General features: G+C 44.7%; 1 protein-coding gene across 2 annotated transcripts in view; it reads right to left on the bottom strand.

The window, feature by feature from the left end:
* The window catches only part of inpp5a (inositol polyphosphate-5-phosphatase A), a 571171-nt gene that overhangs the window by 53292 nt on the left and 490051 nt on the right, over positions 1-27828 (bottom strand). For both annotated transcript variants that reach the window (XM_078564917.1, XM_078564916.1), the window contains exon 12: positions 7237-7310. In XM_078564917.1, coding sequence (XP_078421043.1) covers positions 7237-7310 — 74 coding nt within the window. The remainder of the gene's footprint in view (positions 1-7236; positions 7311-27828) is intronic.

The following is a 27828-nucleotide window of genomic DNA, read 5'->3' as shown; positions in this document are numbered from 1 at the left end:
TAAACATTTTTTTAACCATTCAAGTGCTGTATTTTTTTTTCAAGTACATTAAACTTGTTTCTCATCCGTATTTAGAATGAGACTGGGCTCAAACAGTGCCTTCCACTTCTGAGATCTGGATTTAAAGGGGACATTTTCTTCCGTCTGCAGTAGTTGCATAAGGCTGATCATTGACTACCTGGCTGTGTTGGAATACATTCCTGTGGTGTTGGTTGAAAGAAGAATGTTGACCAAGGCACCAAGCAAGCTCTCTGCTCTTCCACAGAAAGTGTTACAAGATCTTGAACATTCACCTGAATAAGTAGATGGTGCCTCTCTTTAACCCCCTTTGACAATGCACTGAACTTTCAGTCTGGATTAGATGCTCAGGGCCTGGGCTGGGGTTTGAGCCCACTCAGAGAAAGGAGGCCAAGGTGAATCAGTATATTAGATCACATACATAGATGCAGTTCAGTTCCTGTAGTTTGGTGAGCTCTTGATCTTGGGGAAGCTGTTCAGTGACAGGAGGGGTTGGGTGGAAGGATGAAACTGAAGAATGAGCCATTCCCATGATGCTCTCAGATTTAGAAGTAACCACCATAAAGAATCATGGGCAGAATTTTACGCTCGGTGTGTGGGCACACGCCCGATACGCCCAGGTGTAAAATGATGCGCGGTAACGTCGGGCGTGCGTCCCAATGTCATGGTGACTCGTGCGATATTTCGTTCGGCAGGCGCATGCTGGTGTCGGCTGCGCGCCCGCTGATAATTAAAAGGCCTATTAAGGCCATTAACAACCTAATTAAATTCAAATTTAAGTTGCCTGTCCAACCTTATGGTTGGCGGGCAGGCGAAAAGGCCAAGCGGCCTTTACATTTTTTAGGAAATCTCATCCACGAGTGGGATGGGGTTTCCTAAAGCAAATAAGCATTAAATAAAAACTTTATTTTGGAATTAAAAACATATCCCAGCTCATGTGACAAAGTTTTATTACATTTTTACTGTCTTTATTAATTTTTTTTAAAAAGCGCTTCAATCTCCCTGAGGCAGCTCCGTGCCTCAGGGAGATTGAAGAGCTCTTTTGCGCGCATGTGTGAGATATGCGCTGGCCTGGCTCTCCCTCCTCCCCCCGCCGCCAAGCAGCACTCAGCACTGCAGCTTGCAATCCACGCAGGACGCACCTTAATTGGCCCGCCCGTGTGAAATCGCGGAGCGGAGCTGATTGCGGACAGCGGTTGGCTTCCTGACCGCCCCCACTTACCCCCGCCGAGCACCCCCCGCTGAGGGCAAAATCCTCCCCCATCAGTTTGAAGGCAGCAGGTCACTTTTCTGCTACATTGACTGCAGCTGTGCTGAGTGACAGGTTGGTCCATTGGGAGCACTCTTACCTGAAGTCAGAAGCTGGCCTGGTTATGGGAAATGATCCCTGTGCTGGAATGTGTAGGCCTGAGGTAACCCTGATAATGGCCCTTGGGTCTCAATGAAATGAACATCCCCAGATAGCCTGACGATGAATCAGCATTGGGTTTTGAGCCTTTGCATCACTGGCAGTGACCCTCAGGGAAGACCTGAACTTTTCGTTCGTCAGGCAGGCCCGGAAGTGGGCGGGAAATGGGCCTCAGACCGCGATTGGCCCCCGACCGCGATTTCATGCTGGCTGGCCAATTAACGGCCGGCCAGCGTGAAACGTGCACTGAGAAATTCTCAGCGCTGCTGGGGTGGGGGTGGTAAGAGCCTGGCACCGACCTAACTGAGGGTGCGGGTGAGTACTTCTAGTGAGCTCCCTGAAGGCTCCAGAGGAGCTCCAGACCGCCACAGAATAAAGGAAATGACAAAAATGCTGCAAAATATGTCCATGCAGCACAGTCAAGCACCTGGAAGCACGCCTCATAAATCAGTCCCCAGATGTCTCTTTTTATTTCATTTCCCCACGGAGATTCCATCCCACCCTGAATCGAGGTTTGAGCAAAAATGTGAATGCCGCTTGGGAGAATGGCCCATCCGCCAACCGTAAATATGGACGGGCCACGTAAAATCGCTGTTGATTGCATCGTTAATGGGCTTAAATGCCCATTTAATTATCGGCGGGCATGCTTCCAACTGCTGCACGCGCCCACCGAGCAAAATATCGCGCAAGTGCCTCAAGACGCTCACCCAACGTCATCTTGCGCTATTTTCACGTCCTTTTGGATCGGGCAGGTGCTCACCTACGGCTCGCAAAATTCTGGCCCTAGGGAGTGGGATGTGATTGACGGGGAAGGGGACTGGGGGGAAGATTGACCTGGAGGGAGGGGACAATTGGAAGGGAGAGTGAGTTGGGTGAGAAAGCGGCAATCATGAGGGAATCGAGCACTTGTGACGATGGGGGTGCTACTGAGGGTGGAGAAGCAGCTGGGAGGGAGATCACATCAATCAGGAAGGATGGAGAGGCAATCCAGAGGGAGCTGGCAATAGTCTTCGGCACTTTAGTGGAATCAGGATGAGCAGAAGTGCATTTCCCAGCTTCACATTTCAACATATGTTTCCACCTTTGGTGGGCAGCGCACACCCAGCATGTGCACACAAACTGTGCACCATATTGCAAAACGGGATCCAATTCATGACTTAAAAAAGAAGCAGCATCGGCCTATTTCTGCGCCCATGTGTTCAATCCCAACTCCAAGGGCCTGACCATATATAATTCTGCCAGGTCATTCAGTGCAGTATTGAGGTAGGTAGCACTGCACTGTCAGATAGTTCATGATGAGATGTTAAACTGCCACCCAACCTGCTCTCTCAGGCTGATGTAAACAAGCCCACAGCACTATCTGAAGAGGGGCAGTGGAGTTCTAATCTTTTGTGCAACATTTATGGCTCAATCAATGCCACCAAATATAAATTAAATGCCATTTATCTCATTGCTGTCATTGGGACCTTACTGTGTAAAAAATTGTTCCTGTATTTGCTTACATAGTGACAGTGATTGCATTCAAAAGTAATTCGATGGTAAAGCACTCTATGATGCCCTGTGGATGTGAAAGGCGCTTTATAAATGGAAATTTTTTCCTTTCTTTGCAGAAATAGGACACCAAGATGGTTACGAAGAAAAGAGGATAGTCTCGCAATAATTTATAAAAATATTCTTGATGGTATTGTAACAAAATGATATTTTCATCTTACACATTTCACGTGCACAGCACTCAGCGCAACATAGTCATATGTTGCTAACCAACAAACAAACTTTAATAGGAAACAACACATGAGCATGTCATGCTTGAAACACTGCTAGTTAGATAAAAATATGTTTAATCATGTCAGATAGAACAAGTTACCAAATAACAACGGTGCTAATAAATTTTGCTTTAAGCCCAACAAAAGGAGCGCGGAGGGTGGGGGGTTTGGCGAGGGTTAAATTGGGCAACCCCAGCCCCCCAAAATGGGGGCAGTGTCTGCAAAGCGCGTTTAACTTGCTCCTCTTGATTGAGATGTAGGCAGGATGTCACATTGATATGCCTGCGCATTGCCATGAATTTTGTGTGTAGCCAGCTCTCCCCACACATTTCACTAGCTGCATACATCAGAAGGAGGGCCAATATCACTGGTACTTAGCACTATTTAAAGCTGGACTGTAACTCTTGAAGGGGAGGCACCCTGACTGCTGGTGGTGCTGAGATCACTTTGAATATTGTGCTGTGGAAGAATCAGGAATGGTTGGCCATGTGAGAGCGCAGGCACCAATACTTGCAGGTGTTGCACTGGAGATATTGGTGGAAGAAGTGGGAAGAAAGAAAAATGTCCTGTACTCTTAGGAGGGAGCAGTGGCCCTCCAGATTCATGCTCAGGAGGCTGTGATGAGTGATAGCAGAGGAGGTCAATGCCAGGAATTTAGCCCCAAGGGGCTGGATTCAGTGCAGGAAGAAGTTTCATGATCTCACACAAGGTGTCAAGGTCAGTGAATGCATCTTCAAATGCCGTATCCTACCAATTGCATCACTAGATTCAACCGCGGCTCAATTCACTACAGCTCAACCAATCACATACCACAATCTCTCAAGCAGGACTGATACCTAACATTCAAACACTTCACTTCATCCTCACATGTTTAGCACTATGGCAAGCCTTGCACTGTCTTGTCAAACCTTGCACCTAATGGTAGCTATTCTACAGTGACAACTTCATCTATCAAACAGGATACATGACACTCACTGACACAGGAGAAGGTAGCGCATGACCAGAGGCAGTGGGAATTTAATGGGAAAAGATGACATTTCCCTCCATGTTTCAACCTTTATGGAGGAGACAGTGCTGGCCATTATGGGAAGGGACATTGCTGAAGCCAGGGTCACCAATGGTGTTCAAACAATGGAAGTTGAGTATATCTTCATACTTAATCCTCCTCAATTCCCACTTCCCCATCATCCCTCAATCTTTTCTGACATCAGTCCGCAAATGGTGTAAGCATGCATCTTGCCATTTTTCCACTACTCTTACCACAACCCTACCGTTGACCTTTTTTCAATTCAGACTGAATAAGAGGTGGAACCTGTCTAAGCAGTGGAGGAATAGGAAAAGAAAGTGAAGACGATGGGGCACTGTTATCCCATTTCACTGTTACCAGCTCAGATACTGACACTTTGTATAATTTAGAGGACAGGATAGAGGCAGGATCTGCATTTGCTGAAACACTGGGTACAAGTATGATGGGGCCAGGGCTGGGGAAAAGGATTAACACAGGTGCCAGCTTGCCTAAGTGTGAGGTCCCACTCTCATTCTGCTGCAGAGAACTTGATGGGCTAGCCTACAGAGGAAGGTTGATGGACCGGTCACACCCAAATGCTTAGTGCACTGGAAACTATGGAGATGGAACTTACATCTCCAGCAGGAGCCTCCAAGGAACCAAATGCACAAATGTTCAGAGCCACAGTCACCTTGGCAGCCAATGACAGACGATGCTGTCTTTGTCCTGCTCTGAGGTTGGAGTTATGGCTGCAACAGTTGGAAGATTTCAGTGAAGATCTCTTTAGAGAAGCACAGTCATCTAAACCACTGAAATTCAGGTACAGAGTAGCTCCCTAAGTGCCCTCTGCGGATATGGCCTTCTGCTGAGAACCCTTCTTGCCCTTCTCTACTCATTCTCCCTGTCATTATCAATGTCAAGAGGAAGCCCTAGTAGGCCACCCATGTCTGGAAGCAACTGGATCGTGCACCAGCCTTTAAGTCAGCAAAAAAGTACTTCAGCAAATAAAATATGTGGAATTGCAGAAACAACCTGAAGAAATAATCCTACAACTAACCTGTAAGTAGTTCATGATCTCTTTAAATAACACTGGTGGGGGTGGGGGTCCATCAAGATGTTTGATGATATATTTAGCTGTGGGAAGTTAAGAAAGGGTATAGGCTCCGAAGCTCTGCTACACTGATTGAAGCCATGATTTGCCTGTTCTGCATATTGCTGGCAGTCGCTAGGTGTGAGCAAGCTAACTCTTCACAAATATGCCCCAAAAATCAGGCACTGTAGTGCCCAATTTTGTCTTCCTGATCATAAAACAGAATGCAAATTTTAAAAGAAGGTACTGAGTGTCTCTCATATTCCTTTAAGTCAGACATGTGGGGAAGGCACATGTACACGAGGTGAAAGTAAACGAGCTATTCAGCCTGGACAACAGCATTGGATTAGAGAAAGCATTTTTAAAATTCAAATGTCTTAAGCAAGGTTAGAGATTAGAGAAGCCTTTTTCCCACAATTGTGAAACAAACTGAAGGTCATTGATTTGGGGCAATGGTACCACTAAAAAAGTTTTGAATTGCTATCCCTTCAGAAGGGTTATATAGATATCTAATACTCATTGATATATTTTCAGGGGAGGCTCAGGGAGGAAATCAGCGCTCCTGATGTAGGGAATCAATAACTGGTGTTGGAAGGTAGCCCAGAAATCAGGCGTTGACTCTATAGATTGGGCTTGACGGACTGAAAAGCCTTTTCTTATATTCTTATCTTTTTAATGCGGTTTTCAATTTTTAATTTAGCTTTATTGCTAAAATCGTAACTTAAAAGAACTAATGACAAAGTAACTTGGCGAGGCAATCAAATCATCGTGCCAGCAATCCCATTGATTACATAACAAGTTGTCTTAAAAAGAAAGATCCCAATCTGCTGGTTTGGAAGGTAGCAAAGTACAAGAGCAAAGCTTGACTGGCTTATTCTACATGAACTGGGTCAGCATTCTAAACTCACTTTGTGGAAATTCGTAATATATTCCAAACAGTGCTTTTGCATTTTAAATTTGTTCTACTGGTTGAGTGTAATGACCTGTTTGTCTGATATGCAAGTTCTTCAGAGGTATGTCAAGATAATAGTTGGGTAATTACTTTATGATGTACAATATATAATAGAAGCTGAAGATATTAGCTCAGCAGAGCTTGTATCAGCACTAAGTTATTTTCAACTTGGGATGAGAGGAAAACATCTTTTTTTAAAAATTCATTCATGGGATGTGGGCTTTGCTGGCTGGGCCAGCATTTAATGTCCATCCCTAGTTGCCCTTGACAACTGAGTGGCTTGCTAGGCCATTTCAGAGGGCATTAAGAGTCAACCGCATTGCTGTGGGTCTGGAGTCACATGTAGGCCAGACCAGGTAAGGGCAACAGATTTCCTTCCCTAAAGGACGTTAGTGAACCAGATGGGTTTTTACAATTGGCAATGGTTTCATGCTCATCATTAGACTTTTAATTCCAGATTTTTACTGAAGTTATGAGAGTGGGATTTGAACCTGGGTCCCCAGAGCATTACCCTGGGTCTCTAGATCACTAGTCCAACAACAATACCATTACACCATCACCTCACCAATTTGATAAAGCATATCACAATGTAATGCTAATCTTAAAAGTAATGGCTACTGAAATGCATTCAAGGAAATACTGTGATATCCCATAACACAAGAAAAAGGTAAACACTGAGTTTTAATAATGCACAGGATTTTAAATGGCATAAGCAGTCAAAGGTCAAGTCACAGCCTGAATGTAAACTAAAGCCCCTTTTTTCCCATTTTCTTAAAGAGGCAGTGGCCCTGTTAATCATCGCTGATCCAACAAATCATTTGTAAAGGTTGCTGATAAGTGTAGTCTCACCTTTCACATCACAATACTGAGATATGTTAAAAGAAAACTAAACACTTTAAATATTAAGAGATCTTTTTCTCAAAAAGTATAGTTCTAAGATGTTTGGCTTTCTTTCAGCTCAATGTTTGCAGTAAGATAGTGAAAATATAAATTTTGTACCTTGGTGGAAACGATATCTCTTGTTCACTCAACTTGTCTTTAAATACGGACAGCTCTCTGTCAAATTCTAAAAGCTGAAAAGAAATTGATTAACAAAAAGGTTATTTTACAGCAGCTGATAATTATGGCAATTCATTGGTCTACTGACCAGCCTTGTTTGAACACTTTTGCTTCTCAATGAATATCACCCCTGCCTTGTTCTCCAGAAGCTCTTGGCTTCTAGCTGGCAGAGTTCTAGAGGCATAGATCACCCAATAAGTGTTGGCAGGCTTTTGGAATATAGAGGACACCACAGCAAAGTCCAATCCTGTCTCCTTCTGATATCCCTGCACCAAGGGTAGCAATCAGGAAAAACCCTGGCTAATTTCCCCATTGTCAACCAACAAATACAGAGAGCAACCGTGGTGTGTCTAGTGTTGGCTGAAACCATCTAGCAGTTCAGACAAGGAGCAAACCTCGGACTTCCTCATGTCTCTGATTCTGCAACTCTGAACAAATTGCTGAGTCATTAGAGGAACTTACTAGCCAATATGTTACTGGCAATTCAGCACACTTTACCTCATTACAATTGAAAAAAATATATATTACCTTTCCTTTCCAAATTTGTATTTTTATTTACTTCCACTATTTTTTTTCATTATTTTCCTCCTTTTTTTCCCTAATCTTGCCTTGCCTAACTGGAAGCTGTACACTCAATATTGCGCAAGAGATGGCCCACCAGTTCCAATGCCAACATGAGCACTGATTCAAAATGGATGCAACAAAAATTTAATCAGGTGACTGGGAAATACGATCCCTAAACTTCCCCAAGTGCGAGCGATTCTTGCTGAGAGTCAGGGTACAGGGGCTGGCAAAATCTCCTGTAGCTTTAAACGGTAAATTAAAATCAGCACCTGCATCAGGCTTTAATTCAATTTAAGACCTCACAGAACACAAAGTGTCTGGGGGAGGGGTAGTTCTCATTCTAAACCTCAGGGGAGTTGCAGGGTAACATTCAGTTTGGTTTGTGATGACCTGAACTGAATACAATCTCAAGTCTGAAACTATAAATAGGGATAATGACATTCATTTGGTATACCTAATATGGCTCTTGTGCATTATTTTCCCATTTAAAGAGCACAAATGCATTTCCTTAACTTTTACTAAAACCCAAGGTTAGATCACAGAGCTATTAGCTGGTTTTGAACAAACAGCCATTCAAATTGTTACAAACAGCATTATCTTTCCATCAATATTTGTTCTTAACCTGGATTGTGAGTGAGTAAGTGACTGAATGCTCATAATAATCTGTTCTGCTACTGACCATCACTCTTTGTAAGTGCCATTTCCTATTCTGACAAGTATGTCATCAAAATAACACCTTTTATGACTACAGCGTGTTTACGCTACTGCCCATTAATCATCTCTCATCTCACAGCTGTGCTGATACCATTGTATGGGTGGCAGAGGTTCTGATCTAAATTAGATTATGTCCCTCTATCCCATGCTACCTCATAAATCATTCCTGAAATGCAAAATTAGCAACTACTTGTACACATTAATTATCTGTACGAAAGCAGTCACTTGAACAACCTGCAAGGGTGACCAGCTCTCCCACCTTTGCATTTAGAGGCAAAAACCAAAGGCCTTTCTATTTGTAACATGACCACATTGTTCAAACATTTTCACTGCTTTATCAAATATGGACCCATGCACTTCATCCAAGGCACCTCATTGAACAACTTTCTTTTGAAAATGTATAACTTTGAATGAAAATATGGCCAAGTGCATTTTCCTTTTCAAATTCAGACAGTCTGTGGCCTTGTTTTTACCCCAGTGAGATTGATACTTGGAAAGAGTTAAAGTCAGGCTGAGTACACTGGCCGACCTGAAGCCACGCCCTGCACCAGGCCACCTCATACTTTCACCAACTTTAAAGTCAATTGAGGTTTCCACTGCAGGCAAGTGACGACCTATTTTCAATTCAAAAGCTGCTCTCGATGACGTAAGCGGTGCTGCGACATGATTTTCGTGGTGGGCCATTGGGAGGCCCACCTGATATCAAACCAATCAGAGAAGAGTGCCAAACGGCACCAAGCGACCAGAAAAGACCAAGGGAAGTTTCTAAAAATTGTGCGGAATCTTCGTGGGCCAGGAGGAGCAGGAGTGCACTCCCCAGGCTCCTCAGGAAGCCCTTGGACCTCCTCAATGCTCGCCTCCCACACTGACTTCAGCTGCCAAATCCCTTCCCATTGCCAACTAGATTCCAAAGACGCCTTGGGTAATATTTTATGCCTCGGGTCTCCCAGCGTCTTACAGCTCAACTTAAGGCCCAATTATCCGCTCACACCCACTGGCACTGTTACTTTCAGGAGGTAGGCAGTCTGGGATTATTTCAAGAAAGCTTGGGACTTGAACTGGCCCAGTTCTCAAGCGGAGATTTCTACAGGAGTTTCTGTCCCACCCACACCCCGTCTGTCCTTTTTAAAATTCATTTACTGGATATGTGTGTTGCTGGCTAGGCCAGCATTTATTGCCCATCCCTAATTGCCCTTGAGAAGGTGGTGGTGAGCCACCTTCTTCAACTGCTGCAGTCCATAAGGTGTAGGTACACCCACAGTGGGGATTCAGTGGTGGTAATGCCATTGAATGTCAAGGGGCGATGGTTGGATTCTCTCTTGTTGGAGATGGTCATTGCCTTGCACTTGTGTACTGTGAATGTTACTTGCCACTTGTCAGCCCAAGCCTGGATATTGTCCAGGTCTTGCTGAATTTGGATATGGACTGCTTCAGTATCTAAGGAATCGTGAAAGGTATGAACATTGTGCAATCATCAGCGAACATCCCACTTCTGACCTTGTGATGGAAGGAAGGTCATTGATGAAGCAGCTAAAGATGGTTGGGCCTAGGACACTACCCTAAGGAACTCCAGCAGTGACATCCTGAAGCTGAGATGACTGATCTCCAACAACCATAACCACCTTCCTCTGTGCTAGGTATGACTCCAACCAGTAGAGAATTTCCCCCTGATTCCCATTGACTCCAGTGTTGCTATGGTTCCTTGATACCACACTCGGTCAAATGCGGCCTTGATGTCAATGGCAGTCATTCTCACCTCCCCTCGGGGTTCAGCTCTTTTATCCATGTTTGAACCAAGGCTGTAATGAGGTCAGGAGCTGAGTGGCCCTGGTGGAACCCAAACTGGACGTCAGTGAGCAGTTTATTGCTGAGCAAGTGTCTCTTGATAGCACTGTGATGACCCCTTCCATTATTTTATGCATGATCGAGAGTAGACTGATGGGGCGGTAATTGGCCGAGTTTGATTTGTCCTGCTTTTTGTGGACAGGACATATCTGGGCAATTTTCCACAAAGCCGGGTAGATGCCAGTGTTGTAGCTGTACTGGAACAGCTTGGCCAGCGGTGCGGCAAGTTCTGGGGTGCAAGTCTTCAGTGCTATTGCCGGAACATTGTCTGGGCCCATAGCATTTGCAGTATCCAGTGCCTTCAGCCGTTTCTTGATATCACGTGGAGTGAATTGAATTGGCTGAAGACTGGCATCTGTGTTGCTGGGGACCTCTGGAGGAGACCAAGATGGATCATCCACTCAGCACTTCAGGCTAAAGATTGTTGTAAAAGCTTCAACCTTAGCTTTTGCACTGGGCTCCCCCATCGTTGAGGATAGGGATATTTGTGGAGCCTCCTCCTCCAGTGAGTTGTTTAGTTATCCACCACCATTCACGACTGGACGTGGCAGAACTGCAGGGCTTAGATCTGATCAGTTGGTTGTGGGATCGTTTAGCTCTGTCTGTCGCTGCTGCTTATGCTGTTTGGCATGCAAGTAGTCCTGTGTTATAGCTTCACCAGGTTGAGACTTCATTTTTAGGTAAGCCTGATGCTGCTCCTGGTAAGCCCTTCTGCGCTCTTCATTGAACCAGGGTTGACCCCCTGGCTTGATGGTAATGGTAGAGTGGGGGATATGCCGGACCATGAGGTTACAGATTGTGTTTGAATACAATTCAGCTGCTGCTGATGGCCCACAGCACCTCATGGATGCCCAGTCTTGAGTTGCTAGATCTGTTCAAAATCTATTTCATTTCGTACAGTGGTAGTGCCACACAACATGATGGAGGGTGTCCTCAATGTGAAGACGGGACTTTTTCTACACAAGGACTGTGTGGTGGTCACTCTTACCAATACTGTCATGGGCAGATGCATCTGCTGCAGGCAGATTGGTGAGGATGAGGTCAAGTATGTTTCTCCCTCTTGTTGGTTCCCTCACCACCTGCCGCGTACCCAGTCTAGCAGCTATGTCCTTTAGGACCCAGCCAGCTCGGTCAGTAGCAGTGCTACTGAGCCACTCTTGGTGATGGACATTGAAGTCCCTACCCAGAGTACATTCTGTGCCTTGCCACCCTTAGTGCTTCCTCCAAGTGGTGTTCAACATGGAGGAGCACTGATTCATCAGCTGAGGGAGGGCGGTAAGTGGTAATCAGCAGGAGGTTTCCTTGACCATGTTTGACCTGATGCCATGAGAATTCATGGGGTCTGGAGTCGATGTTGAGGACTCTCATGGCAACTCCCTCCCAACTGTAAATCACTGTGCCGCCACCTCTGCTGGGTTGTCTTGTCACTATGCTATCACTGCTATTATCTTCAGTGCCCACCTTCAGTCCATCCCTGTTGATTCCATTTCCTTCCATTGTCTGAGGCAGAACCAGACTGTCTGTAAACCTGTTATCCTATTTGACCCTGAACTGAGTTTTTGACCTCATATTCTCTTCCCCAACAAGGCTGCCTGCTTACACTCTGTAATAATATTCGTCTTCAGCTCCCTGCTGCTGAAATCCTCATTTCTTTGTTACCTCCAGACTCGATTAATCCATGGCCTCTTGGTTTACCTCCCGTCTTCCATCCTCCTTAAACTTGAGCTCATTCAAATCTCTGCTACCCATATTCCAACATTCATCAAGTCTCGTTCTTTCATCTCCCCTGTGTCCTTCATTGTTTCACCGTCCAGCATCACCTCAAACTTAAAATTCTCATCCTCATGCCCAAATCCCTCCATGGCCTCACCCATTCCCATCTCTGTAAGTTCCTCCAGTCCTACAACCCTCCAATAACTCTGAGTTCCTCCAATTATGGGCTTTATTACATCGAATTCCATCACCCCAAAATTGACTTCAGCTGTCCAGGTCCCAAGCACTGGAATTCGCTCCCCAAGCCTTTCTGCCTCTCCTGCCTCCTTAAGCCTAACCCAGTTTTTGTCACCTATCTTAATATCTTATGTGACTCAGTATCAAATTTTGTTTGATAATGCCCCTGAGAAGCAGCTTAGGATGTTTTACAACATTAAAGGGTTGCATTAATGCAAGTTGTCGTTGTCTTGTTGAATCAGCAGTGACTGACATTAAATCTCTAATCTGTGATAGTGACTGAAGTAGGAATGGAGTAATATATAGGGATTTATTCACACTCCACATATAAATTCATTTATACCTTTGCCATTAAATTTTGTTCAAATCAATGAAGGAAACATTAGAGTGCCTTTCAGGTTTAGCCATGTCCCTCATTTATCAAACTTTTATTAATAAGTAACTATAAATGAGACACTAAAATCAGGAAGATTCTTCTTGACTGAGGAGGAGACAATCTTATATAGTTGAGAATGGACCTAAGACTATCACTGGCTTACTATCAGGAATATTTTAAGCATCATTATCCATCCAGTTAGTAGGTTTAAAAGCAAGGCTAATGCTTTATTCTAAGTTTGAAGAACAATGAAGCTATTCATTAGCAAAGAGTCATACTATTAATGCAAAGTGTAGAAATGTTCAGTGTGGTTGGTTGACAGGATTTCACAAACTTTCCCCTGTTCTTAAATTGCTAATTCCACTTTGCCACCCTCTGGATAAGCACAGTCAGCGGAACAGCAGCTATTACTCTTCAGGACCCAAAGCCCAAACCTGCAGTGAGTCAGATCAAGAGGTGATGCTACTTACATTTGTCAAACTCATCAGCAGCATTCACTAGAGGCTCTGCAGATGCAAACATTAAATGATGTTTGGAAGAAGGGGAAAATGTGACTAGCATTTGGAATGGTTCGAAGGAACTATCTGATAATAAAAATTTATCAATTGAAAACATCTCAGCTTCTCTGTTATGTTTGCTTGAAATCTAATTGCTAATTATACCAGTACTAATAAGATGCAGATTGTAAAGAATCTAAGTGCTCCTTTAAACCTTTGTTTATAATAATAGATTATTTGGATCCTGTGATTTAATACAGCTCATCTCAGCCATTTAATATTCACCTTTGATTCAGATTCTAGGAGCTGGACCTCAACATTTGTGCTGTTAATTCCCATGTCTGTAAACTGGCGACAGATCTGAGGTGATTTTACATTACATTACAATGCAGCCACTGCATTCCCCAGGTGCAGGTCTTGTTCAGTTGGCTGTGAGGCTAATGTAATCTTCCAGAAATCGTTAAGAAGAGGCAGTCTAAATTCAATAGTGCCCATAAAACTGGTGTGGGTTTCACAATGTGGGATTAAACCACATCTGTTACTTCTGATGAAGGTGGCATGCCAATCTCACGCTACATGATTGCAGCATACCCACCCACTGAGTGGCTGCATGCCTCATCAGGGGGCCCAAAACCAAGAGAGGCTGGCACCGTTTAAAGCCAGATTGCACCTCTTAAAGGGAAGGTGCATTCTGGCTGCAGCAGGCTCTGGAAGTCATTGTGGAACTCATTCCGATGTGGAGAAAGACGTAACAATTGCAAAATATCGAAGGGAGTGGGCTCCAATATTTTCCAACGCTGCACTGGAGGCCTTGGTCAGGGAGGAGCGGAGGATGAGAGATGCGTTTGATCTACAGGGGGCAGGAGGCGCTCCAGACAAATTCACAGAAAACAGTGGGACCAGATTGATGTGGTGGCCAATGCCTGGGGTCAAGATCCAAGGTCCTCAATGCAGTGCTGCATAAAGTTCATGATCTCACATGAGTGGTCAAGGTCAGTAAATGTATCTTCAAATGGCATCTCCCACCAACTGCACCACTAGCCTCACACACTGCTCAATACACCACACTCCCATCACTTGCTGATCAATAATCTCTATCAATTATGATTCACACATCACATTCATAGTTTCATCGCACCCTCACACTATTAGCACTGATGCAAGCCTCACCCCTACATCTCACAGCCTGCCGACACTGCCAGTTATTTGATCATGGAGGCTGCATCATTCAAAAGGATTGCACCACACTCACTGACATGCTTCCCTCTCTCTTGCAGGACAGGATGGTACACATCTGGAGGCAGCAGGTGCTAACTGGCAGGGGCAGGGATGACTACATCTCCTCACCCCTCTAAAAGAGATGGCATATGCCTTCATTGAAGTAGCCATTGCTGAGACCCTAGTCAGTGATGGCATCCTCATACCTAATGCTTACATTTCACTTCCCCCTTATCCCACAATCTCTTCTGATTTAGAAACTGCACATGGTGTAAGCATGCATCTCGTACTTCCTCCAGCTCCTCTTACCACAACCTTACCCTTTCTCCTTCTGGCTAGTCAAAGAGCTGCAACCTGGCTACGAAGTGATGAAAAAGCAACTTAGAGAATAACTTGGAGGTGGAATCTGCATGTAGTGAGACACTGGAAATGAGTGGCCTGTAGCCAGGACACAGGGCAAGGGTTGCATAGGTGTAAGCTCCTTGTAGGGCAAGGAAGTACATGTGTTTTGCTGCAGGTGATTCAGATGAGCTCCTCTATGGGGCAGGCTCAGAAGAAAGCTGATGGGCATGCACAACAAAATGACTGGTGAATTGGCAGGCCTGCCGAAAAGCTGCATGTAACATAAAGGAGCATGGAGGAGCTCAGCAACAACTTTGTCCAGGACTTTGTGCAGAATTTGAAGCCCATATCTCTAATGTGGAAGTGATCAACTCCATAAGCACACGTGTGGATCCAATCATGCTTTGTCTGATGACTGATATCTCAGCTTCCACTGCAGCACAGGCAGAAGCCACTGAATGTCTGGATCCTGCAGTGGAAGCTTAGACTTTTGTCATGCCAACTCGGGCTGCTGCCATCATGGCTGTGGATGCCAGTGTTCAAAGAGGCATGCAGGTTGTCAGAGAAGTGCTGCAATTTCTCCTTCAATTAGGATTACTGAGGCATCACCCTGGGGGACAGTGACTCTGTGAAGCACAAATTAGCTGTGTTCTCAGGATGACAGCACTCATTCTCTCACCACTGCCACTCTGCCAGTGCCCTTGTTTTGCCTTTTTCTTTTGCACTGTGGCCAAGTGGAGGCTATGATGGCCAGTAACAGAAGGAAGGTAAAGTGGGGCTGTTGGTGGATGAGAAATTGGGGTTCCATTCACTGGTATCACAGTCAGATGAGCCAATAACCCTAATGCAACCCCGGCAGAAAAAGGCCACACAGTGTGTTGCATTAGGGTTATTGGCTCATCTGACTGTGATACCAGTGAATGGAACCCTCGCTTCTTCTGCACCCTGCTTTGAGCTGCTCGATATATCGCTGGGGGCAAGAGCTATGCCCTCATGATGGCGAGGTTGTCCAGAATGCAGCAAAACCACCACAAAATTTGACACCCGCTCTGCCGAGTACTGAGTATGCCAATGGTTTGCTCTATTGCACTTTATGTGGTGGTATGGCTTTACTGTATGCACGCTGCCCACCTGCATGTGGGTTGCCAACCAGGGCAATGAGCCAGATGTCAGCGGATAGTCCTTGTAGCCAGTAGCCACTCTTTGGTTTGTGTGGTGGTTCAAATGCAGCTGCCTGAGGCCTGCCACAGAATTAAGGCACCATGGCTACTGCCAGGATACCAGGCGCTGACCTGCATGATTCTCTGTGCATGGTGACACACCAGCTCGGCATTGAGGGAGTGGAATCCATCTCATTGTGATACATCTCAAAGTTGACATGTGGTGCCAGTAAAGCAATATGTGTGCAGTCAGTGGCAAGCCTGCAATCCTTGCAAACCTGTCTGTTTGCTCTCTTTGGCAAGGCACAATTAAATGTGGTTACCTTTCTTTGAATAGAGAGCCTCAGTGGCCTCTATTGGACAACAGTGGGCAGCAAAGTGCTTGATGTTGCAAGATGGCCATGGTCACCTTCACAGTCACTAGCAATGCCGTCCTAGCTCTGCTCCAAGGTTGTGGTTGTGACTGCAGCAGGAAGGCAGATTTCAGTGAGGATCACCTGCTCACACATTGTTCCTCACTGAGGTTCAGGTCGGAGAATTGCTCCTTGAACATGCTGGGCAGATGTTACCTTCTGCTGAGCGTGCCTTCCTCCTCCTCCTTGTTCCTCTGCTTGTTCTACTTTGCATGGTCTCTGTCAATTCTCCCAGTCATGCTGCATTCCGTGGAGAATGCCTACCACTGCACTTAGTCTGGGAGCAACTGCTTTATGCAGAAGCCTTGAAATCAGGACCATGTCCTTCAAAATCTGCCACACCACTCCCTGTAGACTTTAGTAATGATAGAACTCTAGAAAGCACCAAACCCTTGAACTATTGTAGCAACTGCCAGTAAAAATCAATCAGCAACTAACATCTAAATAGCTGATCATCCTTTTAAATAATGCTACAGTGGGTTTAGGGGGTGGGTTAGGGGTCTTTCCTGCTGCTGAATATATGTTCAGCCGTACATAATTAAGAGGCTGGCAGCTGGGATGTTGAGCTCCAAAATATCATTGCTATTGTCAGGTCAGCATTAGACATTGATGGACATTACGATCTGCCCACTCTGCATGATTCCAGCAGACGCTCACTGTGTGCGTGCTAACACCCTCACCAATATGGCGTCTACCACACGTCGCACTAGAAGTGTGGATGGGCGCATGGCCGCCATTCTGGATCTCTAAGGCCAATCACAGCGCCCAAAAATTGGGCACCAGGCATCCAAGCTTTGCTTGCAGATCTTTCTAGTTACCTATCTTAGCAAGTCCCAGCTGTTTTACATAAAAGCAAAATACTGCGGATGCTGGAAATCTGAAACAAAAACAGAAAATGCTGGAAAAACTCAGCAGGTCTAACAGCATCTGTGGAGAGGAAAAAAACAGAGTTAACGTTTTGAGTCCCTATGACTCTTATTCAGGGAAGCTCTGAAGAAGAGTCATACAGACTCAAAACGTTAACTCTTTTTTTTTTCCTCTCCACAGATGCTGTTAGACCTGCTGAGTTTTTCCAACATTTTCTGTTTTTGCCAGCAGTTTTACATTTGGCTTATAACTGACTGTACAAAACCTGCACTTCAGGAACCCGTCCAAACTAGAGTGGATCGTGTGCAATATAAAAGTTCCTTTGCAGACCCAGTTCAACCTGGGCTTCAAGGCTATCTGGCTCTTGAAGAGTAATAGCTCTTCTTCCACTGATTGTGGTTATCTAAGGTGGAACAAAGATGGATCAGCTCTCCAGGAACATTAGGAAAGATTGTAAAACCTGTTAACCAACAGCACTAAACATGGATTTAATGACATAAAAGGCAAGGGGATGGTTCAGTGTGGCTGAGTTCCTGGGACCAGAATTTTAAGAAGATCAACATAAAAAACGCCCAAGTTTGGTTATAAGGGTAACATTCTTTTTCTTCCAACATGTCAACACTACACGATTATACAGCATTCTGTAGTCACATGTACACCATCATAAAACATATAAAACTAGGCTTGGATTGTAGAGACCTATTTATGATGCTGCTGGAATATAACAAAATTAAAGGTGGGCTTTTAACAACTTACTTTCTTCCTTTCTCATGCCCAATAAAGAGCACTTTAGAGAGATGGCACAACAAATGCAATGCATGGCACTTTAAGGGTTAATCCATTTTAGAGTACAGCTCCCGGGATTGCCATTCTTACATCTTAGTGACAAAAACATTGTGATAACAGATTCAAATGTTTAAAAAGCAAGATCAAATTCAATTTATTGCAAAGCACCTCTCTGAAAGCAAAACATTTGCAAGAGTACTTTTCTTCGTGCACTTAAAAAAGAACATAACCAAAGTATTGCAAGGATAAGATTGTGCTTTAGTAGACTGTGAGTGGGAGAGACTAAGGGGACAGTGACAAAGCAGTTTACTGACAAGAAAGTTTGTCAGTGATTGTTCAATTTAAATAGATTCCAGTGTTACTGGAGAGACATCACACAGATAAAGCCCAAAATCAATGACACTTCAGCATGCAGCAAGTCAGAGACTAAATAAGCAGGCACCAAGAACAACTCTATCCAGCAGCAGGGCCGTGAAATTCCCAATTCTACATCTGTATGGCAAAGGAAAATTTAATCTTCCCAAATACTCATCAGTGCATTCCATCCTCTGCCCTGACAGCTACACTTATAATTAATTATACAATTTAGATGGGAATATCGACTAAACAAACCTATAAATCATAGAAAAAGTCAATAGGCATGGACACATTCAATCATGTCCAAACCAATGATTACTGCTCTCAAAATACAATAATTATTTTCAAGAGCTGACTTGAATTAAATTTCTGTCAACCTGGTACAAGACTAGTGGTTGATGAAGGATGCAATAGATTTTTTGGGGGGAATTTGGTATAGGAACATTCATCCTGAAGAAGGGCAGTTTGTTTTTAGTGATCACACCACTCTGTGTATAACCAGACCATGAAGATTAGATTATCTCAAATGGCTCATTAAATCATTTATCTTTCCCGTGAAGTTGATCCAGAGAAGCTGTTCACCTTCTTGCATTGCAATGAAATCAAACGTAATGAATTCTGCTGCAACACAGTGAACGTGAGAAAATGAAGTGGTACGTTCACAGTCGGAAAAGCAGCAGCAAGTGGAATGTACTGCTTCAGCACCAGCCTTCTGGAAATGTTCACCTTTGCGGGAGAAGCGGCATGTTAAGCACAAAGGTCTGATCTCACCCAACCAAAGGTGCTTAACCGTTTCCTATAATTTTACACTAGCCAGGAATCGGAGCACAAAGAAATACACTCCCATTGCTACTGGTGCAAGAACAGGAGGACATGGGATGGGAGGATGAAAGATATTTGACATGGGCTACATCTGCCTCTGTTACCCTGCCCTTCATAACTCCAAATTTCAAAATGCTCCCTCCTATTGCAATTTTTGGGATATGCCTGCACTTCTATCCACTACTGCAAACGCCCGTAAGAACTTAAGTGACAATGAACAAGACCAGCCAGCCATTCCTTGGATCTCATTCTATCGTTTGGGCCCTGACTTGACCCAGTGCTCAAAAATATTTCCCATCAGCAATCTTTACCACGGATACACTGTTATGTTTTATACAATAGTTTGTCACATTACATTTTAAATATTTCTTTGAAACCCATCTGTAATGAAATGAATAGCCATCTTTAATATTGGGGGGCAAAATTTAATAACCCCTGAAAATGGACCCAGGAAATTGCAGTGCACAGTCACACCATGTTCATTCTTTTCAATGCTGGCAGCAGGTAAACTTTGTGCTGTTTGCTGATTTGCATGATTGCTGCATGCAGCCAGTGCTACATGCGGTGTTGAGTAGCTTTCTCCCCAAGGAGCGGGCCCAAGATGTTGAAAGGCCAACAGGAGTTTGCATCACTAAAGCAAAATACTGAGGACGCTGCAAGTCTGAAATTAAAAATAGAAAATGCTGGAAATACTCAGTGAATACGGCAGCATCTGAGAGGAACAGGCTTAACAGGCGAAATTTTACAGCCCCTCCCGCCTGCGGGGTGTTCCAGTCCCGCTGATGTCAATAGACTTCTGAACGGCTTGTCGCATTTTCCAGTCCCACCCCCACTGCAACAGGGCCATGAAATTTCACCCAACGTTTCAGATCAATGACCTTTCATCAGAACGTGTTCAAGCTAGCCTGTACTACTTCAAGCCGAAGTAGTTTGACTGGAGCAGGTGAAAAAGTGAGTTTGACTTTGGCAATGACAAAGAAATGCCCAGCATGGCTGACAGCGTGCTCCAGAATTCTCCAACGCAGCACTGGAGGTCATGGTACATGAGGTGAATATGAGGAGGGACCCAGAGGGGTCCAGAAGGTTCTCCAACACGGCAAAGGCATGGAGCAGATAACTGTAGTGCTCAATGCTGACAGTGTAGCCACAAGGAACTGGATGTAGTGGTGCACGAAGTTTAATGACCTCACACAAGTGGTCAAGGTCAGCGAATGTATTTTCAAATGTCATATCCCACCAACTGCACCACTAACCTCACACACTGCCCTAGACACCACCCACCTACGCTCACCTATCAACAATCTGTATCAACCATGACTCATACCTCACAATCATAGCTTCACCTCAGCCTCACACACTTAGCACTGCTGCAAACCTCACACCTACAAATCACAGTTTTCGATCATGATGAATACATCACTCAATGACTTGCTTCTCTCTCTCTTGCAGGACAAGATGCTGCAAATGTATAGGCAGCAATACCTAACCATCAGGGAGAGGCATGGATGGAGGAGACGGTGTTTGCAATCATTGGAGCGCCCATAATGAGGCTGTGGCCAGTGAAGGGACAGAAAGCATCAAAGATGACAGCATGTTCATGCCTGATCCTTCTTCTCACATCTCTCTTCCTCCTCATCCCACACTCTCTTCTGATTTACAAGCTGCAGATGGTGTAAGCAAGCACCTCTTGCTCATCTCCCCTCACCACATTCACTGGCATCTCACTCACTCCCAGCTCAAGGGACATCACCACTCACTCTCTCACAAACACCCTCACATCTCCATCTGGCCTCATCTCCTCTGGAGACTGCCTCCTCAGCCCTCACCATCTTGGAGCCACTTGCACAGATCAACTTGTGCCCCCACAAAAACCCTGCGATACCCCCCCTTCCCCAGTACAGCCCTTGCCCTGTTGCCTCTTCCCTTGCCTGAGGCCACATCTTCCCCTGCCCTAAGCAAGCCCTAGCCTTATGGCTGGTCTGGTAAGTTGACACCTGTCCTAAGCCCCCCTAATAGTGATGTGGTGCTGCCTGCGAAGCCTGGCGCTGATGACTGCGAGCGCTGCCCAAAGCAAGGTGGGCAAACAAACCTCAAAGTCCTGAGTCAAGTGCAGCCCACCGGGTGCACGTTGCTTAAGTGCAGTTGTGAAACACGTCGGCCAATGTTGACAGACGATCCAGCGTAGCAGAGCGGGGCGGTGGGGCAGGCTGACCTTATAATGATATGTAGGTGTATTACAATAAAGATCAAATGAAGCCTGCCATCGATGGGTTAAGCAGATGATCACAAACGGGTTTCACGACGTCATGAAACCAATTTTTGGCCTTCTTGCCATATTTTCCGCTCACGGCGCCAAACAGGCCCGACCGCAGAGGGCAAGGAAAATTCCACCCAAAGTTTTCAACTTCACCATTCAGGTGGTGACACAATGGATCAGAATGCAGCTTGTAGAATGTGCCAATTTTCAACCCTCCGAAATCTGCCAGGTTACTATCTAGCCGTGCAGCTACAAGTGGCAATCCTTGAGTCATAACACAGAAGGTCTTCAGGCCTCCATGTTTGTGCCAGCCTTTTGAAGGGCTATCTATTTAGTCATAGGGTTGCAATGACACTGTTTAAAATGAATGATTCAACTAACGCCTCTGTATTTTTTACTCCGAATCCATATTTTTCAGCTTAACATGAATGGTTATTAAATCCGCTCAGCATGTTTTTCACCAGCGTATTATCATTGGCTAAATGAAAGACCCTGCATTATTTCCCAGGTTCAATAATCTAATCTAAACATACAATTCAAAAAAATCAAGAATTCTACCATTTTAAAATTACTGAGGTTAAAATTTCCTGTACAAAAGAATTCACCAACAGGCAGAGGTCTAAATGCATATGAAGGTACGGCAAGGACTTCAGGGTCAACTCTAGCATTTGAAATGTGATGTAGAAGGGGACATAAAGCACAGAGATGGGAATTAGAGGTGGGGGTTGTGGCGACAAATTTTTATCATTCTTCTCCCTTGACAATGATGACATTCATTTATATTTAACCATAAAACGATAATTTCACTCTTTAGAAAATTGTTAATAGTCTTCAAGAATTACACAATTAGCTCCAAGTTTACTTAGAGTCTGTGGTGAATATGGAAAGTTATTTGGGCAAGTGAGAATATTGGCGGTGGGACCACCCCCCCCCCGCCCCAACAAAAATTCAGCCCCAAAGAGGAATTTCCTTTAGGGGTGGCGATAGGTGATAGTTTGGAATTAGGCATGGCTAATGGGATACATTGTTTGCCTGAATTCCCACTGCTCACACATCCTCCCTCGGGGCTGGTAAGATACTGATGTTCTGGCAATTGGAACCGTGTGATGATGGTGGGTTGCTTTGTTGCTTTGACGAGTGAGTGTACAGTAAAAAAAAGTTTACAGTCTGCTGTGATGTCGTCTCATGTGTGATGTTAGAGCAAGCCCTGATTTGCACAACCAATTGAAACCCTGCATCTGAAGTCAATGTTTCTCTAGTGTAGTGGGTATCACGTTCCCCCCACATGCGAAAGATTCCCAGTGCAAAACCGAGCACACACGTTATCAGAACTTGCTCATTTATGTGTGATTGAGAGTTGAAGTCAGTGTTGGTGGGATGGATGGAAGTGTTGGCTTTGTGCTGTGCTCACTTGTCCTGAGGACACTTGACTCTGTTCTCCTCAGATGTCAAAAACGCTTGATGACAGAGACTTCTCCATTGGATCTGTCCAAGGTTGATTTTTTTTCTCATGTATTGGGATCCAGCTTGCAATATTTTGAGGTTGGCTTTCAGGCTGTCTTTATATCTGAGTTTGGGACATTCTGCGGTGTGAGTTCCTGTGGTCAGCTGCCTTTGGAATGCGGGAATCCTCCATGCGAACCACATGACCGACCCAGCAAAGCTTAGTTCTGATGAGTCTGCTCTCGATGCCAGGTATGCAGCAATTTGCAAGAACCTCGATTTTGGGGATTTTGTGTTGTCACCTGATGTTGCAAATAGACTCAGACAGTGGAGATGGAATGCTTCTAGTCGCTTTATGTGATGTGGGCAGGTTGTCCAAGTCTCGCACCCATTAAGAAGTGATGTAAGACTAAGTGATATAATACTGCCTGGCAGACTTTCATCTTTGTTCTGAGAGAAACTTCATATACTTTACAAAGTCTATGAGTGAGCCTGCCAAACACTGAGCTTGCTTTGACAGGCGATAGTTGATTTCATCATCCAGCGTAGTGTTATTGGAGAGGATACTCCCAAGATAGCAAAACTTCTGGACTGAATGGAGGGGTAAGTTGTTGATCGTGACTGTAGGGTCTTGGTGTATGTAGCCAGGGGCGGGTACAAGATCTCTCTTCTTCGGACTTAGGTCAAAGGGCTAGGGCAAAGCAATCAACAAGCAGCTGAATGTCCTCCGGAGTACGTGCTATGAAAGTCTGCGAACATGAGTTCACTTAGTAGCTGCTCAGTACACTTTGTGCAAGGATTGAGCCTTTGCAAGATGAAGAGGTTGCCTTCTGTCCTGAATTGAATGTCTACTCCTGTGTCAAGTTCTTTGAGTGCGTACTAGAGCACGGCCAAGAAGTATATGACAAACAGAGCTGGAACCAATACACAGCCTTACTTGGTGCCGTTGGTGACAGGAATGGCATCCAGTGATGTACCACTTTGCATCACGCTGGCCATCATGTCATCGTTAAATGAGCGAATGACACTAATCATCTTTTCAGGGCAGCCATATCTGTACTAAGCCTTCCACAGGCCTTCTGGTTTTCTGTGTCAAAAGCCTTGGTCAGGTCAATGAACAACATATAGAGGTCCTTATTCTATTTGTGGAACTTTTCTTGAATTTGATATGCTGCGAAGATCATGTCCACTGTTCCTTGCCCTGCAGGGAAGCCACACTATGATTCTGGATACAAAGAGTCAATGAGGTGAGTGACAACCTGATTAAGAATGACCCTTGCAAGAATTTTTCCTGCTGTTGAAAGAAGTGATATTCCACGATGATTGCCACAGATGGACTTGTTCCCTTTCCATTTGTAGAGATGAGTTATGGAGGCATCTTTGTAGCCTTGGGGCACAGCGCCCTGGTTTCCGATTAGGCAGAAGAGACTAGTGAGCTTCCTAACCATGTGATTCCCTCCATACTTGAATACTTCAGGTGGGATGCCATTAGCTCCCAGTGACATGCCCATTGCTTTATGACTTTCGTGACTTCTGCTGGAAAAGGATTGAGAGCAAGCCTTTCTGAAGTGCGGTGCTGTGGAAGTGTCTCAATGGTATTGCACACTATGGATTGTTGATTTAGAAGATTGCTGAACAGCTCTGCCCAATGAGATAATTCTTGAGTATTGCTGAAAAAAGAGACTTTTTTGTCGAAGCTTTTCATCTTGCACTCATTAGGGCAATTCTCAAGAATACCAAATGTAAAGGGAGCAACAATTTACACTATATGAGAAGGGAGTGCTGATTGGTTGGCAAGTGGACTCTGATTGGTAGAGGTATTGCCATGGAGAATGCACCAGTTGATGGTGACTGACAGTTAACTGCCAAGCATTGTTTGAAATTTAAGCCAGGCAGCTTAACTCTGATTGGTCAATACACGCAAATGTGCTGGAAGCTACATATATTAATACACAGGGCTCTGTTCATCACAGACAAAAAGAACATGTACACACATTGCGCCTAAGTGACAACCATTCGCTAGTTTGGTCCTCAGGGCAATGCCTTGACCATTTCAAACAATGCTTGGCAGTTAACTGTCAGTCACCCTTTACATTTGGCATTCTTGTGAATTGTCCTGATAAATGCAAGGTGAAAAGTTTAGTTAAAAAAGTCTCTCTTTTCAGCAATACTCAAATTCTCTACTACCAAACGACTATTTAAGATAGAATCTCATGCCTATTTGTTGGGACCTGATGCCATCCGCTGAGAGGATGTATGCCATATTGCTGATTTTGGGGCCATACGCCATTCGCAGACCTTCATTTGGAGTCTTCAGGTCATTTTTATTCGCAGCTGCTTGAAGCTCATCAGCCTTGTTTTCCCACCATCAGTTCTTCATCTCTCTTAGTTTGACCTGCAGCATGTGCTTTGCGCAATGGTGTCTAGCATTCCTTGCTGGTGATTTCTTGTCAGATATGTAAGATCTGTGAGTGCTGTGGTTGTGTGCTTCGTCTAGAAGCTTGCTTATGTCTTGGCCATTGGTGCTTCCATTTAATGGATCCTAGGACCTCAGACGACATGCTGTAAATAACATTCTTTAACTTTTTCCAATAATCTTCAACGGCAATATTGTCCTCCAAGATATCAACAAATCTGTGGCTAGTTTTTGAGCCTGTTCTTGTCTCTTGACCATGTCTTTAACAACAATTTTTTAAAATTCATTCATGGGATGTGGGTGTCACTGGCTAGCGACCAGCATTTATTGCCCATCCCTAATTGCCCTTGATCAGAAGGCATTTAAGAGCCAACCACATTGCTGTGGGTCTGGAGTCACATGTAGGCCAGACCAGGTAGTGATGGCAGATTTCCTTCCCTAAAGGGCATTAGTGAACCAGATGGGTTTTTACGACAATTGACAATGGTTTCACAGTCATCATTCGACTTTTTAATTCCAGATTTTTATTGAATTCAAATTCTACTATCTGCCGTGGCATGATCTGAACCCAGATCCCCAGACCATTACCCTGGGTCTCTGGATTATTAGCCCAGCGACAACACCACTAGGCCATCGCCTCCCCAACGCTTCCTTTGTGGTTTGACTCTGTGCCAAAGCACCTAAGATTTCATCTTCAAAAATACAATACTCCTGACATGTCGATGGTCAGACCAGCATTCTGCAACTCTAAGGGAGTGGGCAGAGGGCACATCCTGGAGATCTCTCTGTCGTACAATAACATAGTCTAACATGTGCCAGTGTTTGGATCTGGGGTGGATCCATGTTGTTTTCAGTTTGTCTGCTTGTTGAAAGACTTGTTTCTGATGGTTAGGTCCAACTTTCTGCACTTAGAGAGAAGGAGTAGGGCAGGATTAACTGGTGGGCATTGTTAAAGATCTACGGCTCTCCAAATTTTCCCATCCTGCCCGCAATGATGCCTACCGGTAGCAGGGCTGAGAAATCCCATCCATAGTTACTTACTGACACCCAAGATAGGCTTCAGGTTAATTACATGGTAGGCATCAGTAAATCCTGCACTTTGGAAATGCACCATTGTAGTTACATTTGGTAGTGGTTTCATGCTATTCAAGAGGAAAGGGAATTAAAATACTTTTCAAGTCAACTGATGTAGATATTTGATAAAAATCTGATGAAGTGTCATCGAGCTGAAGCGGTAACTCTTTGTCTCTCCAAAGGTGCTGACTGACCTGATGAATATTTCCAGTATTTTCTGCTTTTATTGTGCCAAAAATATGGCTTGCTGCTAATCCCCAGCAATTTGTAAGGGCATTTTCTTCCGTTGTAGCCGTTAAGGGTGCTCGGATTTGCAAATATGATCTGGTGCTGATTGATCTCCTGCTCATGCCTTCTTTTGGTTTGTACTGCTTCAACTAAGAAAACTGTGAACAGGCACCTCAACAACAAACTTACCTTAAAAAGTAAAAAAAAAAGCCATAAAAATTTCTCCCAGAAAAAAAGAGTCATTTTAGAAAAAGTGTAAACGCGTCTAAGAATAAACACAGCACTAAATTTATACGACAAACATTGCAACATTGAGAAAACTGAACAAGGTCGGGTCTCCTTTAAGAGTTCCACCTCCCAAGTGGACACTGAAGCACACTGAGCAAGCCCGAGGCAAATCTCGCACAATTGCGCTAGATGGTTATTTAAACAGTTTTACAACCAAGTTAGGACTTCTGTGAGACCAAAGGCAGAATTTTGCCCTTTGTTGGGTGGGCTCGGCAGGGGTGGGCATGGGCGGTTGGGAAGCTGACTGCCACCCGTGATCAGGGCTGGACAAGGATTTCACTCAGACAGGCCAGTTTAGGCCCGCACAGCGTGAAACCTATGCTGCAGCGCTCAGCACTGCCCTGTGTGGGGTGGGGGAGGGGAGCGGGGAGGAGGGCGAGCGGGGGCAAGCGAGGAACTTCACGCATGTGCGCAGTTACACACTGGAAAAGCCCCCTGAGGCACAGAGCTGTCTCAGGGAGATGATGGGTTCTGAAAAACAATAATAAAGAATTTTTAAATGTTAAAAAACATGTCCCCCTATCACATGACTATCCCATGAGCAGGGAGATGTTATGAATGAGATGTAATATTTATTTCATTTATTTATTTTTATTTTATTTTTAATTGCTGTTGGAAACCTCATCCCGCCTGTGAATGAGGTTTTCTAAAAAGCGCAAAGCCCGCTTGGCCTTTTCACCTGCCCGCCAACCCGCAAGGTTGGACAGGCAGCGAAAACTTTAAGTTATTTAACACTTTAATGGCCTTAATAGGCCTTCTAATTGTTGGTGGGCGGGCTGCCGATTCCCATGCGCGCCGGCCAACCGAACTATCGTGCGAATGCACGTTGACGTTGGGACGCCCGTCCGAAGTCATCACGCATCAGTTCACGGTCGAGCGTGTTGGGCGCACTCCCGCCTGCCGAGGTGAAAATTC

Source organism: Cetorhinus maximus, chromosome 20 (genome assembly GCF_964194155.1).
Source record: "Cetorhinus maximus chromosome 20, sCetMax3.hap1.1, whole genome shotgun sequence".
Taxonomy (NCBI): domain Eukaryota; kingdom Metazoa; phylum Chordata; class Chondrichthyes; order Lamniformes; family Cetorhinidae; genus Cetorhinus; species Cetorhinus maximus.
This window is presented reverse-complemented; position numbering and strand designations above follow the sequence as displayed.